Genomic DNA, 14,871 nt, shown 5'->3' with positions numbered 1-14,871 from the left:
ACAGACGAATATAAAAGTAACAACTGTAATAGCAAGTTATGGCTGATGATTGAAAAAAAATCAAACTAATCCATGTCATGTCATCATTTCCACGCTGCAAAAGTCTCCATCCTATAAATTCCCTAAGCAGAGCATTTAAACAATATAAGTATTTACAAAACACCTGTTGCACAACTAATTATCACTACCTAGGCGCTGCTTACGTTAGTAGTTGCTTCAAAGTGCCCGTAATATCCTAAAGCGGCGCGATATGGACAAAATTGAAGTTTTGCACTCTTTGTTTAAAAGGTAGGACCACCGAAACTATACTTTACTTTTGCCCGAGTATGACTTGTGTCAGCAGCACACTGATCTTAAACTGATTTACAACCTCACAGCAGTATTGTGGCAAAAAAATTGTCAAAATCTGAAACCACAATTAAAATTCAAAACAGGGTGGCTTACTCATAGAGTAGCCGTCAGCTTGATCCAAAAAACTTCGCTTGAGTTCACCACGTTAGCTTTACCCGCGACCCGCGACAATTTACCCGCGACCCGCGATCTGCGACCGGCCACAACATTAGATTCGCCGTGGCAGTTTTGTGATTGCCTTTGAGCAGTATTTTAATTCTACTGAGCATCGCAACAAATAAAAAGGCTAATTCATGTGTGGTCAGCATTACATATTACCACTAAATCATTGAAAAGCGCTTACATTTTTCTCGATCGGGATCCCGGATGTTAGCCGAACAACATTGATTTCTCTCTTACGTCAGCTGAACGTTTACTCCCGTTTTTCCTCGTCGGACGATACTGAGTGAGCGAAATACCTTAAGAGCTGACAAGAAAAACACGAAATTCGTATTAAGCGAAATAGAATCGGTATATTCTCCAAATAATAGCTGGGAAGAAAATTTTTCTTCACTTGCCAACCCGTAGGACTTTTCTATTGTTTAAGGTAAGCATAGTTGATATCTGAATAACGAGGACGCAAGTCAAAAGCCAACTTTTGTCAACATTCGGGACGCAGTTATTCCCAAGAAAATTGGATACGGAAGAACGACAATGTCTGTAATTCCATCGTACTCTTTTTTTTTTTATAAAAAACGAACACACACCATCAACTACCAACAAAAGGTAAGGAATAACTATTCAGTGGGATTCATATCGCGTGTGCTACAAGCCTTAAGGAAGAACATCAATTCAGTAGTCGAGATTCCGAGCAAAACGTGGGGTTCAGAAAAAGGCCCTCCACGTTTAAACGTGTAGGATATGAAAATTTAACGGTCCATTTGCTTCTCCATCAAAAGTAATAATCAGTGCATAAAAGTAGGAACGTGAAAACGGCTCTTCTGTCGGTCTGCAAATGATTGCCACGTTACCAATAAGAGTGCAGATTTTCTCAGCATGGCGCTCGTATGCTAACGAGGATATTTGTTCAGTACCTCGTACAGTGCTTGACACTTTATTGTATCTACAAGCACCTGCATAAACTGCTGGTTTTATGGACCAATACAGGTTCTTCAACAGCCAATCAACCTTGTTTTTTGTGGCTATGGTGTTTACCGCTTGTCACAGAAAAAAGGAAAACCTACTTTTCTTAAAAACGTGGGGTCGATTTGTTGACGTGAGCTGCTCTTTTTAGCGTTAATGGAAACAGCCAGGTCCATAAACCTCAATGAAACAATTTGCATACGTTTTGAGTTAGTGGGGTCCTCTAGAGCGCTTCGTTGCTAGTTCTTCTTTCCTTTCTCATATCACCATTATTCAAGTTTAATTTAAATTATGATCGATTCATTTTTTCCTTTCCGGCTTATTGACGACTGGAAAAAAGTAGTTACGGGCTTCGCTCAGCTTTTCTAAATTCTTCTGATAAAAAACTGGTGTCAGCTCTAATTCAGTCTCATTCATGATGTTATAGAGTTCAAGCGTACCTCGCGCAGAAGTTTCTGTCGGCATCAAATTTTTTCAAAGCGAGTGAAAAGCTTTGAAAATGACCCTCCTTGTCCAAGAAGAAAGAATTATGTCACATACAATGGTCGCGATCGCCAAGATAATGAATTTTGTAAAATAAGGAAGAGAACTTTGAGTAAAGCAGCAATCTAGCTAAATGAAAGTAATAACCTCTTTATCTGTCAATCTTTAAGTTACTCCGGAAGAAAGTGAAAAGTCAGTTTTCAGTTGTAGAAACACTAATGATTGCTTTTAATTGTCCTCGTAATTTTTATTTTCTATGAACCAAAAACATCCTTTTGAACTGAGCGAAGATAACATAACAACTCTATATAAACTGTTGACGATTCGCTCCCTCTCAACATACTCGGAAGTAATCACCGCTCATTTTTATTACATATTTCTTATCGTTCTCATTTGCTCGCTTTGTTATTTGGTTTAATTTCCTTCTTAAAATCTCTATTTAGTTTCACCATTTGCGTGCAATTTTGATTGAAAATCACATTTATTTTTTTATTTTCTTTATTTCTCTGCTACTCTGTCCATGGACAAAAAAGAAAAACGAGGAAAACAAGGCAGGTTCTGTCTTTAACCTGGAAAGGAGGAAACTATATTTCGACTTACAAAATGAAAATGTGAAAAGCAACAGCGCTTTCAGAACTTTCTCTATAAAGACAAAACAAAACAAAGCAAACAAGCAGGAGCATCTGTATTTAATTAAGAGATACTTATTTCGCTCTTAAATTCAATAGTTACAATGAAACAAATATTGACGCCTTTTTGTGGAGAAGGACCCTTACATCTTGAACGCTTGAAAAGGGGCAGAAACCTCGACTTTCTGTTTCACCTTTGGGAACAGGGACGATTTTTCATTAACTTGTCACGGCCTCCCCAGTAGATCCCGTTTACCGTCGCAAATCGGCGCAAAACCCTTTATAACCTTACAGTGGAACTGGTCCCTTGCGCAAACTTTTATCACAAATTGTACGATTAAGATTTTAATTAAAAAGAATCTTAACTTAGGTAGATTCTTTGAGCTTTTGGTCCTGCCTGATTAATCACTTCGTCGAATATTTTTTGAAGGGCAGAGAGATCTCTTCAGTAGAGGGCAGCAAAGTTACAGGTAAGAGACGGTGTAGCAATTATAATAATGTCACTCGTTCGAACACTTGTCATCATGCGGCAGATTTAATTCTGACATGAAAAATGACTCTTCCAGTGGATAACATGAAATTTTGTTTTGATAAACTTTGATTGTTACTTAGAATGAACATAAATAGTTCGATCTTTTAACTTTTGGTATCTAATGTATAAAAATTGGAACTTTCCTTAACACAAATGGAAATGTGCAGTTTGCTCTGACGCGCTGAGGCAAGATACCAATTATTACTTGAAGATTTTTTTGGCAAATGCTTTTCGAGTTTATCAAGAAATTAGTTTTGAATGACAAGTACAATTTTTTTAAGGTTGTTTTATTCTCTTCCCTTTGTCAATTTGCATAAAAAAAATAGAAATATCTACGATATCGATGGATAAAGAATTTAGTCCATAATCCTTCGCCTTGATCGACGGACAGACAAAATAGTTCCAGCTTTCGCGACAAATTGCGTATAACCATGAGCTGAAGAGAGAATTACAACTCTCAAGAAGTTCTATGGACACTTACACCGACAGAAAGGTTGAAAATTGACACATAGTCAACAGCACTCCCAATACAATGCCGATAAGAGTCCTGGAAATACTCAGATAAACTGTAGTTGGTTTCAAAATTGCTTCTAAGAAGGGGGTTCTTGAAAAGCCCACGTAAGAATATAATTTCTGACTAAAGTTGTAGCAGCGTCAAAGTATTTAAGTCGTTTGCTATCACCTACAAATGACTTTCTGAGGCGGCCTAGACCTATGATTTTAATGACTTCAAAATAGAGGACATAGGCTAAAGATGAAAGAAGGCTTTCCAGGATGAGGAGGACCAACCATTTCAATGCCAAGAGCAACCAAAGAGGAATTTCTGCCGGCACAATCGAAACAATTTTTTGCAGCGAGAGATTATGAATTAAGATGAATGTCGAAATACAGACGTAGTTTGATGCAAAGAGAAGTTCATTTCTTGGTTCTGGAATAACAAGAAAAGTATGAGTGACAATGTGAAGAAGAATTCATATCTGGATCTTACCGGTGGAAGGGTTGACAAGGGTCGTAACAACCAAAATTTTGGCTGAATTCTTCATCTGAATTTTGTCAAAGGCATTGGTTTGGTTATTTCTTTCTAATTATCTTTTCTTTTCATAGATCTCAATCACGACATTTCTGTGTATAACACCATCCTTAAAAAGATGGTTAAACAGGATTGGATGATACCTAGCTCGCTCATCATGTTGGTTATAGTGGCAGCTACAAATACCGAACAGTGTCAGATTGTTTTGTTAAATCGTTGTAAAGCAGTTTACCAAGAAGCTCTGAGAAGCAGTTCTAAAGGAGAAGAGGGTCACTGCTACAGATTGCAAGTATGATAAGTCAGTTTCGTCAGCATATTTTGTAAGCCTAAAGTATCAACATTCATTCATTTAAATTCCAGTTGTTCATTCGTTTTATTCATTTTTCTTTCTGTTTCCCTCTTCTGTTTCATTCTATTTTCTACATACCGTCGTTACTTTCTGTCTTCAAAATTTTATGCGAAAGTCGGCGCATACGGCAGTTATAATTAAAGCTCTATTTTGAAAAGTTCTATGAATATTTTGTAGTCACCTACACACTAGCGCTTCTTGGATATGAGAAGAGGTTGCCTAAGGCGCTGCAAAGTCTTTGTTTTAATCACTTTTTCTCTCAGAAAATGGTCACATGTCTTGCCAGTAATCCTAACTGTGGTGGCGAACTGATTGAAAAGTTCCGTTATTGGATGGCGCAGATGGCTATGATGGACAAAACTTTAAACATCTGCAAGGATATTAGATACGAAAATCTCAGGAGGGTGGTGCAGGATACAGGTTGGTAAAAACTATAGCAATTGTTTTGAATAGATTAATTGGTCTGTTCACCTATCAGTTTCCGATTGGATGTCGTAAAACCAAACAAAAATCTGAAAAACCCTTTAATTTCAAAGCTAATTTAATTCTGGGAGGAATCAGTTGGAATTAAAAGTACAGCATGTTAAGTTTTGGGTTCCGGTAAAAAAGTCTACCACCTAATGACGATTCAAACCTGGCATCATTTGTGCAAGGTCGAAACATTTTGCCTATTATTGTTTTAAATTATTAAAAAACACTTCAACGAAACAACTTGACATGAATTTTGATTGTACATAGCCATTGTTTCTTTTCATTTTTCCTCTCTTGTAGATGTCGCTAAAACCCATCGCCAACTGGACGATGTCGGTAATGAGCTCATTTGTGTTACAAAGTTTGGTAACGAAACAACTTATTTATGACTTTACTTTCAATAAAGTCAGGCAGACTCCTGATAATTCCATGAATTATGTAAGGAAGCCCTTGCAGGAGTTAAGACAAGCTGGATAAAGTTGGAAACCCTTTAGCTAACTCATAAAAGTGTCTTCAATTCAGGAATATTTGATACACCTTGGTAATTAATTTAGTCAAGAGATTATAATCTTTTTCCAACGCTGAAATCGCCCCAATGTAGGGTTTTGGTCTTGGAAGAAGCTTTCAATCAGAAAAGCTGTTGTGTTTAAGTGTTTCATCATATGATTGGCCCCCGAAAAAGAAAATAATTCATTCAAAGCAAAAAATGGTTCGGTGTCTGAACAAACATCACTGCTAAGAACCAATCAGATTTCTGGAATCACCTGTAAATTCACAATGTATGTAAAAATGATGAAATCAGGCTATCGAAATGATGAGCTCACATAATATATATCATTCTACCAAAGTTCACTTTCCTGATCTTTCTTAATTTTTTCTTGCAATCATCTCCTTTCTTTGACAGAGTTTGATAGTTTCGAAGAGTGTGCAGTGAGTGTCCACAAGCAGTGCGTGCTGTATTATGTGACTTTGTTGATGAACGATCACAAGATCTGTGGTGATGCAGAGAAACTGAACAAGTGCTACGACTTAAAAAGCAAATTTAGTGATTGTCAAGCTAAGATAATTAAACATTATGCCAGCATGGCTGACACGGTAGCTAAAAGAGTCATCCACTTACTAAATGATTATGACAGACCTTTATGTGTGAGCCAAATGGAGTTAAAGTAACTTCAAAGGGCAGGAGAATATTTCATAGTACACGTTTATCTGTAATTTAAATACGGATTCAATCTAATACAGCAAAATATTAAGAATATCTAAAAAATTTGGGAAACAGTTGTTATTAAAGTTAAAGAAGTGAGTCGATGTGCAGTAAAAATGGAGCGGCTTTTTTATTCTCTCTTAGCGTTGTGAAGTTGCTTTTGGTTGGATGTCCAAGGTGCAGATTTTCTCCAGCAAGTAGTTTTTCGGTACCACGCATACACTTTTGATCTGAGATGCAAAAACTGGTTTTAATTTGTTCAATCAACTTTCCATGTTTTTCTTTTTCAAGGACAACAATTCATTTGTCTGGCTGAAAATGGGGAAGTGGGTGACAATTTAAGGGCTCAATTAATATTTTAGCCCCACGAATCTCTGGAGTGCTCAGAAAACGAATCTCACAGCCTCAAAAAAATGAACATAATGAACAAAAATAGAAGGGAATTCTTCGTCGCAACTATAAGTATTCCTGGACAGAGAAGCAAGAAATGAGCCTTTTCTTAGACAGGAGAAAGTAGGCCTCCAGTAGGGTTAAGGGTTAAAGATTGAAACTGGTATTCACATCGTAAAAACGGTGATTGTGAGAAGAAGATTTGTAGTAAAGTTTGACTAAGATCACGAATGAAGAGTAACAAAGATAGGAGCTGCGAGAGAGAGTTGGTTTCCCAAGATATGTACTCTTAACGTTGTTAATTGCTGTCAGATATTATAGCATCACTAAATTAGAATGAAAATGCAAAAAGCTATTTATTATGAGTATGCTATATATAATAGCATACTCATAGCTTACTTTTCATTATTATCAAGCTATTCACCTCTTTTTTTGCACTTGATTTTAAAGACTTTTTGCGAACCAGAGTTCTTTAAAACCCTACATGGAACTCCTCTTTGACGGCTGCATGTTTCATACTTTTCTTTTGGATGAACTCCTTCTACCTCCTTTCTTCCCTGTTTTCCTGAATCCTTTTTGAAGGCTTCTATTGAATACAGCATATATTATGGGATTACCAGCTGCATTTAAATGGGAAATCCAGAAGAAGAAAAAGGGAACAGCAGCGGGAAGATTACAATAGGTAACAATATCGAAAGCAGACAAAAGATGGTTTACATGGGCAAATACCCAACAAAAGGCGAATAACGAAACAATTGAAACTAAAAGTTTGTAAATCTTTCGATTACGTTTGGCTCTCTTCGCTTGTATTTTACAGTCATTGATTGGTTTCAAGCTACTTAGAGTACGGCCGATTATGATATTCATTGTCCCTATTACAAATAAAGGAATAACGTACGTTAAAACAAACTTGACGATCTCTTCACCTCTACTCATAAATAAATGCCTTTCAAGATCTTCACTCCAAAGAGAACGACACTCAGATTTATCACTTGTCTCTCTTAATTGCATCTTATATAGGTATGGAGAGGCAGCCATGGCAGCGATGAACCAGACTGAGACGATGCTTCTTTTTACTACTTTTCTACTCATTGGTTTCTTGGAAGAATGAGAAATTGAAAAGTATCGATCCACAGACATAACCACTAAGGTCCATATTGACAAATAAATAGACAGAGTGAGAACAAAAGGAACCATTTTGCAGAGAACTTCTCCAAATAGGCCTGAAATCCAATGATGACCAACAAAAGTGAAGGAAACTGCTAATATTGCTGAGCTGAAGACTCCAATAATATCTCCAACGGCCATATTCATGATAAGATAGTTAAAGGTCATTTGAGCTGTACTTTTGCATCTACGCAGAAGTAAAAAAACCAGGATGTTTCCTATACTCGCTGTTATTAGTAAGACAACATAGGCAATTGTAAGAGATACTTTAGTGTAGAGACTTGGGCAAAACAGACCACAGTTACAGCGTAAAGGGGTTAAGGACGGGCTGCCTTCGTTGTTGTTTGACCGGTTCATACCTGTAATCGGAAAAACAGTCGACATATATTTATATATATTCTTTGTAACAAAGGGTGAGCGTAAATAAGTTGACATGCTAAGGATTCCCTCGCATAAATGATAACACGTAGCAGGCAAACCATATTGAAAGTTCTCTGACTTTTACTCTCTTTGATAATCAATGCAATACTGGCGAAACGAAATGATTATAATTTAACTGAAAAGAAACAAAAGTGATAAAATATTATCATAACAATGCAAAAAAATATACGCTGTGTAAATTGATTTTCACAGCAGATTTCTTGTTTCAGTTTTCGCTCTTATTTCTGTCTTCAGGGTGATATATTCCTCGGCCACGAGGAATATAGGTTTAATTGTTGAAAATGTTTCTGTTTACTGTAAGCGATAACATTTCGTAGAATTGCTAACTCTGTGAGTTTGCTTTTGACCCAAACAATTTACCCTGATTTTTTGTTTCGTTATCATCCTCTTGCTTGACAATATGTTGATATAGAACGGAGAAATTGCTTCCTAGTCACTTCCAAGATTGTGACAAGGTTAATTTCCGGCGCTATCAAATGTGAGCGCCAAAGTTTGAAACATGCATAATAACCATTGTCTCTAAACCATATCCTTAAAATCATAGTTTTCTTTCTCGATATGTGCAATTGGTTAACTGAATATCTTCCTAGACAAAAAAACAAAATCATTTACCTCTAGCAAGTACAAGCACAAGATTGGAGAAGTTTCATGCGCTGTTGATGAAAGTATAATGCAAACAGAAGTTACTCAGCCAAGTAATATATTCAAAAAAAATTTGATATACTGGCCAGACGTCTTTGTTTTATTGTTATTACAAAGCTCAGTTTCATTTGATTCATACGATTGCCATTATAATTAGGTGAGACAAACCAAGATGTAAAAACCCAAAACTAATTCTCATCGTGGGTTTCCATGGTCTCAGGTAACAAGCTACAACTATTTGCTAAAGGTAAAATGATTAATTATTCCTTATCAGGTGAAGCTTTCATATTTTTATTCAACGTTTTGACACGGCTGTTCTTCTCGATTATCGGTTGTTCAGTGATCAAAGCAAAGAAAATTGAGGTAGGATCTTGGGAAGATTGCTTTGCTTATATGCTCCGACTTTATTGTATTATCTGTAAACAATATCCTCAAGTCGAGAGACAGAATATTAAAACCACGTTGTTCATTAAAATACATGCGTTCATAAACTAAACTTAACCTTATTATAGACTCTTCTGTTTGATTTCTGAGAGACAAGTTACTCTAAGGGTGTGTTATCATAACTGATTAAGGTGATGATCTGTGAGACAACTTCGAGGTTTTCATGACTCCATCTCGACGCAGCGATTTGCAAGATACGAAAACTGCCAAATTAAGTATATACAATTGTTAAGATCTTTCTTTTGTCGTCATTACTAAATTAAAAGCGAAAAAAAATTAATTCAATTCTTGAAGAAGAGATTAACACCTGGCTGGTGAGTTTGGTGGCGGAGGAAAGACATCTCAACTCCAGAAAGGCGCTAAGCTTTGTAATTTGACTGATTCAAGTGAGCTATATCTTATTTGATGCGGAATCTGTATGTAAGACTTCCGTAAATAAATGGTCATCATTGTAATCTATTATTGTTTGACTTGAAGGTACCTTAGACAGCGTCACATGAAATAAATAAGTTTTCAACCCATACACAAATGCACATCCACACACACGCAACACAAAACTGTTCAAAATTAAGATGTAACTATCTTTAACACAAAATGCTGCAAGAAAGTTTCCATTCAAAAGCAAATCCCAATTCAAAAGCTAAGAAAATATTCTTACCAGAATCATGGAATGCTCTGTGGCGTTCGACAATTAGCGAAAACAGTAAGGATGGCGATCAAAAACTACTTACAGAAATCACCTGAATCAGAGGCCGATTGGTAATCAGTTAGATTGAGTAAACGTGTTAACTACGCATGTTTAAACGATGGAAGTTAACCACGTTTTGATCTTCTTCACGTCATTGATGTTTGGCGGTACTGATTATGATGCTGAACAACAAACAAGCTAAGTTTGCATACGAGTCTTATAAGTAATTGTAAATATATAGAAAAGAACTTGTCAAAATTTCCGGCTCATTTGCGTGCACTGATTGTGTGCCAGCAATTTGAATGTGAAATGAACCGGCAATTTAGGTATATTTCTCGGCAAAAAATTAGCAGAAGTCTGTTGAAACCATTCGTAGATTAAAGAGTCCTTTAATTTTCTATAAAAAGCAATAGAAGACTTCTCAATCATCTGTTAGCAGGTGGATAAAAAAGGAACTGCTCACGGTCTCATTAATTATCAAAACATTATCATGTAAGGGTCACTTTTTCGTCCCAAATATGGTGAACTAAATTTTCTCAATTACTTTTTGCAAGTAAGGTATTTTTTCTTTGACAAAAAGGAGCCTGTAGCAACTCCTTCGAGACGAATTCGAGCAAGACATCAGGACTCGAGGGAAAACAAAACTAACTGTTTCCCTCTGAATCATACATTAAGAGTATAAACAATCATATGGCAAAAACATATGCTGTTTTATTTGGCGCACAGGCAATAACTGTGCAATTGTATCCCGGTCGGGATAGATTTGAATTTTATCAGGGACACGTAACCAAGAATCAACCAATCACAGTGCTCCTTTTGTTGAGTGAAAGGCTTGGTATATAAGAAACCACAATATTGCTGTTCCTTGAGACATGATGGTCACGCGGATTTTACGAGAGCTTGATCCAGAGGCATTTGCCTCTGGATCATTTTTCTTTTCGGGTCTCCTTAATGTTCCACATAGACGGCAGAATAGCTCATTGCACTGCTCACAAATTATTTCCAAATTTGTTGTAGAACATCGCAGTACACTTGGTACGGTTTAATCCGTTCGCGTAGTGACTCCAAGTCGACCTAGTGCAACCTGGTGCGACACGATGTACTGAACCCAACAAATCTACAACTTAAATGTATGAACCTGTAGCATTTTTTTCGTCAGGTTGATGGTGAACGGTAAACTTTTCACCATTATCAATCCATGGTCGTTTGTCGAATCTTTTCGGATTATGGCTGCTAAAACACTAAAAAATCCGTTCCACTTAGAGACAGTGAAGTTCAAACTTTCCTAGAAGGGGGAAAACACAAAATACAAAAAAGAAAAACCGAAAGTTTCGTATTCAATGGCTTTGGTAATTTTATTTTTTCGCAGCTGAGAACAAAAAATTGACAGCTAGAAGATTTGCCACAGGTCGATTTTGGCCGTGTACCTGAAAGATTTCTTCTGTCGGTAAGGACCAACTCAATAACTGAGAATTTTGTACATTGAAAATTAGGCCTATTGTTTGTTTTTGTTGTAATTCAACGCATGTTTTCATCTAGAGTGCGTCAACGTACTGTACGATTTGTATCCAGGGATTGTTGATCCTTTTATTTTCATTCATTAATAAAGTTGATTTTTCTTGTCAGTAAAGGGCTATTGACTTAAACACTCGAAGAGAAATTCCATATCTACATGTGCCCATGTGTTATTCTCTATATAACACCACCAGACCAAGAGTTAGGCAGAGTAGAACATAAGTCTGGACTCAGCTTATGTACAACAAGACTTCCCATATGTGTAATGAACCGATCCTTTCAGGTTCTTGTTTCCTCCTCAACGTGTCCCCCCCCCCTCCAAAAAAAAAAAAACAAAAAAACCTTTGAATAGTTGGGTATTCCCTATACTTTTATGTAAAATGCTCACATTGGAACTGAATTTTATTTCAACATCTGATTCAGCTGGTTTTTGCTGTTTCTTCCTTCGGACACAGGGTTTTACTTCCTAAATTAAGTTTAAAACACTGGGGTGCTGGCCATACATTAACATTAAAATTGAAGAAAAATTGAAGAAAAATAGAAGCAAAATTATCTTTGACGTATGAGCAGATATTTAGAGTTTAATCGAATTGGATGTCTTTACAGGAAAATGACTTCTAATAGCGCTTTCGCCGGAGGAACTTCTTAGTCGAGCAGCACCAAGCATGTATGTTGGATGTTTCTGGAAAATCTCGAGCACCTCTTTCAACGGCTTTCGTGCCTAACAATGATGACCACGATCAAAGAGAGCGGTCTCCGGGATATTTGTTCGTTCTGGACAAGAAATCTCCACTCTGTATGAAAATAGCTCTAAATAGAGAGAGCAGTACGGGCTAAATAAAACTACAATAGATTTCAGCGGAATTAAAAATTTACTCTTTGCAATGTTATGACAGCAAAAGAGGGCTGAGGAAATAAATTACATTATCTGTAGAAATGGTTTTTTCAATTTTTCCAAACTCCTACGAGGAAAAACTTTTAAAGAAGCATACGGTAAGATAAATCTTCGCGAGACAAATGCAGGGCGGAAGTGATTCCTTGTCTTTCTGCGGCCTTTATGTCGCCCATTGGATTAGAATTTATCTTCAAAAACCTTACCCCACGAGTATAATTACAAAATTGGACGGTTTTATGAAAAAACTTGTAGACTTTGAAAAACATTTACTTTTGCCGGTAAACATCTCGTTTGAAAGAACACCATAAATGTACTCATTACATTGCAAAATGACAAATGACAAATGACAAATCTACTTAAAGCGCTCTAGCTATTAAAAGCAAACATAAAGAAATGAACAGCAACAGCCAAACAGCAGTCTAATCTCACCTTCAAGGTAAGTCAGCTCCGAAAATTTAAAGCTAAAAATTTTGAGGTTTATTAATTCTCTTTTGGAAAAAAATGACTCCTTGTACACTAATTTGCGAGTAGTGGTAAAAATACGTCTTTCAAATTTGCGGCTACTACATTAGGAAACCCCCCTCAAATTTGCAATAAATGGGAAGCTAGAGGAAACGTTGATCGCCTTCGAACCCATGCACATCACGGCAAAGATTCTGCTGCGCTACACTTATCAATCTACCGTGCGAAAAAATAACTTTGCTAAGGGTGCATTTGTCCAAATGGAATTAATAGCTCTGCTATAGCATACACAATGATCCCATATTAGTTTTCTTTCAAAAAAAGTATGAACTTTATTGAAAACAGAAGCGAAGACGCCGTTGAAGTGGTCGTATTGGCTTGATTCTACAAGGCCAACTCGACGCCATGGTAAAGCAAACATGGCTTGCACGCATGTATTCATAATCTCAACTTTCCATTTCCGAGAAAAAACGCATTAAAAAAATTAGAAGACATAACTTAAAAGGAGCACTTAGGAGAGAAATAAGAGTCGCTTGCGGCCTTACCTCAAGCATCCCTCACAAAGAAAAACTTATGCATGGTGAGCGTGTAACAATAATGTACCTTGAGAATAAATCAATCGTCAAATGTACGATCGATCAAGATAAATAAGCGCCACAGTTCTTCAGCGCAGTTGATATCATATTGAGCGTTTATTAAAACACCTGAGTGTTTCGAAAATCATTTAAAATTTTTATGTCATCTGCTACGTGTATTGCTGATTCATTTCGAAGAATGAGGAGAAGACAACCTTTTTCAAGGTTGTGTCTTCGAACAGAAAGCGAAGCATGGGGTGGATGCTATGTGACTGATTAGTCAACAGGATGCCAAGGAAAACGTCAACTTCTTGAGGATCAATTATATTATCAATATGGAGGAATTTTCATCATGATAACGACCATTGTAGAAAAGACAGAAAACTGACTCTTTTCAATGTCACAGGTGGTAAGTAAAGCTGCGTAGTGCTCACCTCATTTTCCTGTAATTGTATTTTTTATTACTTCGGCAGCTTTTTTTGTTAAAGGTAAGGCTGATATGCCTCTACCGATCTGAATCTATAGTGTAATTTCAAGGCAAAATTTAGGAAGTTACCCTTAAAAAATGCTACTTCCAGGCTATCTTCGATATAAAACATCGTTCCTCACTCATACGCACATAGAGAGTAAAAAGGTATCTTTAACAAATAAGAAAAAGAGGCATTTCCAAGAAACCTCAGTTAAGGACTTCGTTTCAGCCAAGTTTGATTATAAGTGTTGAATTGGCAGGTTCCAGAGAAATCGCTAATTCTTGATCTCTCATCGACATTAGTCCAATCAGTTTGGATAGCCGATAGGTAAATGAGTATCAGAAGGTGATCACAGATTGTTCCTCTAAATCTTCAAAAATCAGTGAACACTTAAATTAAAGAATCTTTTTAGGATCACGCTTCACTTTCACTTCATTCTATTGCGGTGTAATAAATTGCCTGTTGTTCATTTCATCGTCTTTAATTCTGGTTTAATCTGTTTGTTGTTTCGTGAAAAGTCGTAAAACGGCCGTAAGGCCTCCTTCTAGCATCCGGTTTATTAAATTTTGGAAGATTTAAGTTAAGTTTATGCAGGAACTCACTTTATTTTTCAATACCAATAAAGGAAGCCGACAGCACGTCCTTTTCCTTCTTCAGTGGGGGCATACGTTTTTGGGCGTTCAAAAGAACTCTTCTGTTTGCTAATTAAACACTTCCCAGTGCGATAATATTTTTTCTTTGCATACTATTTAAACCAATTTGCTTCTATTACTATTAAACATTTCTAACAGTTAAAACTGATCCTCAAAGATTAGATAAAAATATCTGTTACGTAAGTAAAATAAGTAAAATTAAACGTGCTCTTTCCTTCCTCAGCTGAGATTATCGTTAAATTGATAAAGATTTTTCGCCGCATACTGTGGGTTCGAATTCTTTGAAGCTACCCGACAAATGAAATAGAAATGCAAATTTTGCCTTTTAATAATGTTAAGATGTCAGCCGATAGCGATG

The 14,871-nt window shown here is 36.5% G+C and overlaps 1 protein-coding gene across 1 annotated transcript; it reads left to right on the top strand.

Annotated features, from left to right (window-relative positions):
- The first annotated feature begins 2,990 nt into the window (after positions 1–2,990).
- On the top strand, positions 2,991–8,189 carry LOC131781219 (uncharacterized). The gene is made up of 6 exons (XM_059097870.2): positions 2,991–3,055; positions 4,222–4,436; positions 4,760–4,916; positions 5,268–5,303; positions 5,872–5,897; positions 7,582–8,189. The coding sequence occupies exons 2-6, from the start codon at positions 4,266–4,268 to the stop codon at positions 7,618–7,620; spliced, it is 429 nt and encodes a 142-aa protein (XP_058953853.1). The 5' UTR covers positions 2,991–3,055; positions 4,222–4,265; the 3' UTR covers positions 7,621–8,189.
- The last annotated feature ends 6,682 nt before the right edge of the window (positions 8,190–14,871 follow it).

This window comes from Pocillopora verrucosa, chromosome 1, assembly GCF_036669915.1.
Source record: "Pocillopora verrucosa isolate sample1 chromosome 1, ASM3666991v2, whole genome shotgun sequence".
NCBI classification, from domain to species: domain Eukaryota; kingdom Metazoa; phylum Cnidaria; class Anthozoa; order Scleractinia; family Pocilloporidae; genus Pocillopora; species Pocillopora verrucosa.
Note: the sequence above shows the minus strand (reverse complement) of the source record. Positions and strands in the feature narration are given on the sequence as shown.

Excerpts from the sequence above, each read along its gene's own strand:
- LOC131781219 (XM_059097870.2), top strand. The coding sequence starts at position 4,266 with ATGGTTAAACAGGATTGGATGATACCTAGCTCGCTCATCATGTTGGTT. Across the intron at positions 5,304-5,871 it reads TCGCCAACTGGACGATGTCG|AGTTTGATAGTTTCGAAGAG; the intron begins GTAATGAGCTCA and ends TTTCTTTGACAG. Across the intron at positions 5,898-7,581 it reads ATAGTTTCGAAGAGTGTGCA|GTATGGAGAGGCAGCCATGG; the intron begins GTGAGTGTCCAC and ends CATCTTATATAG.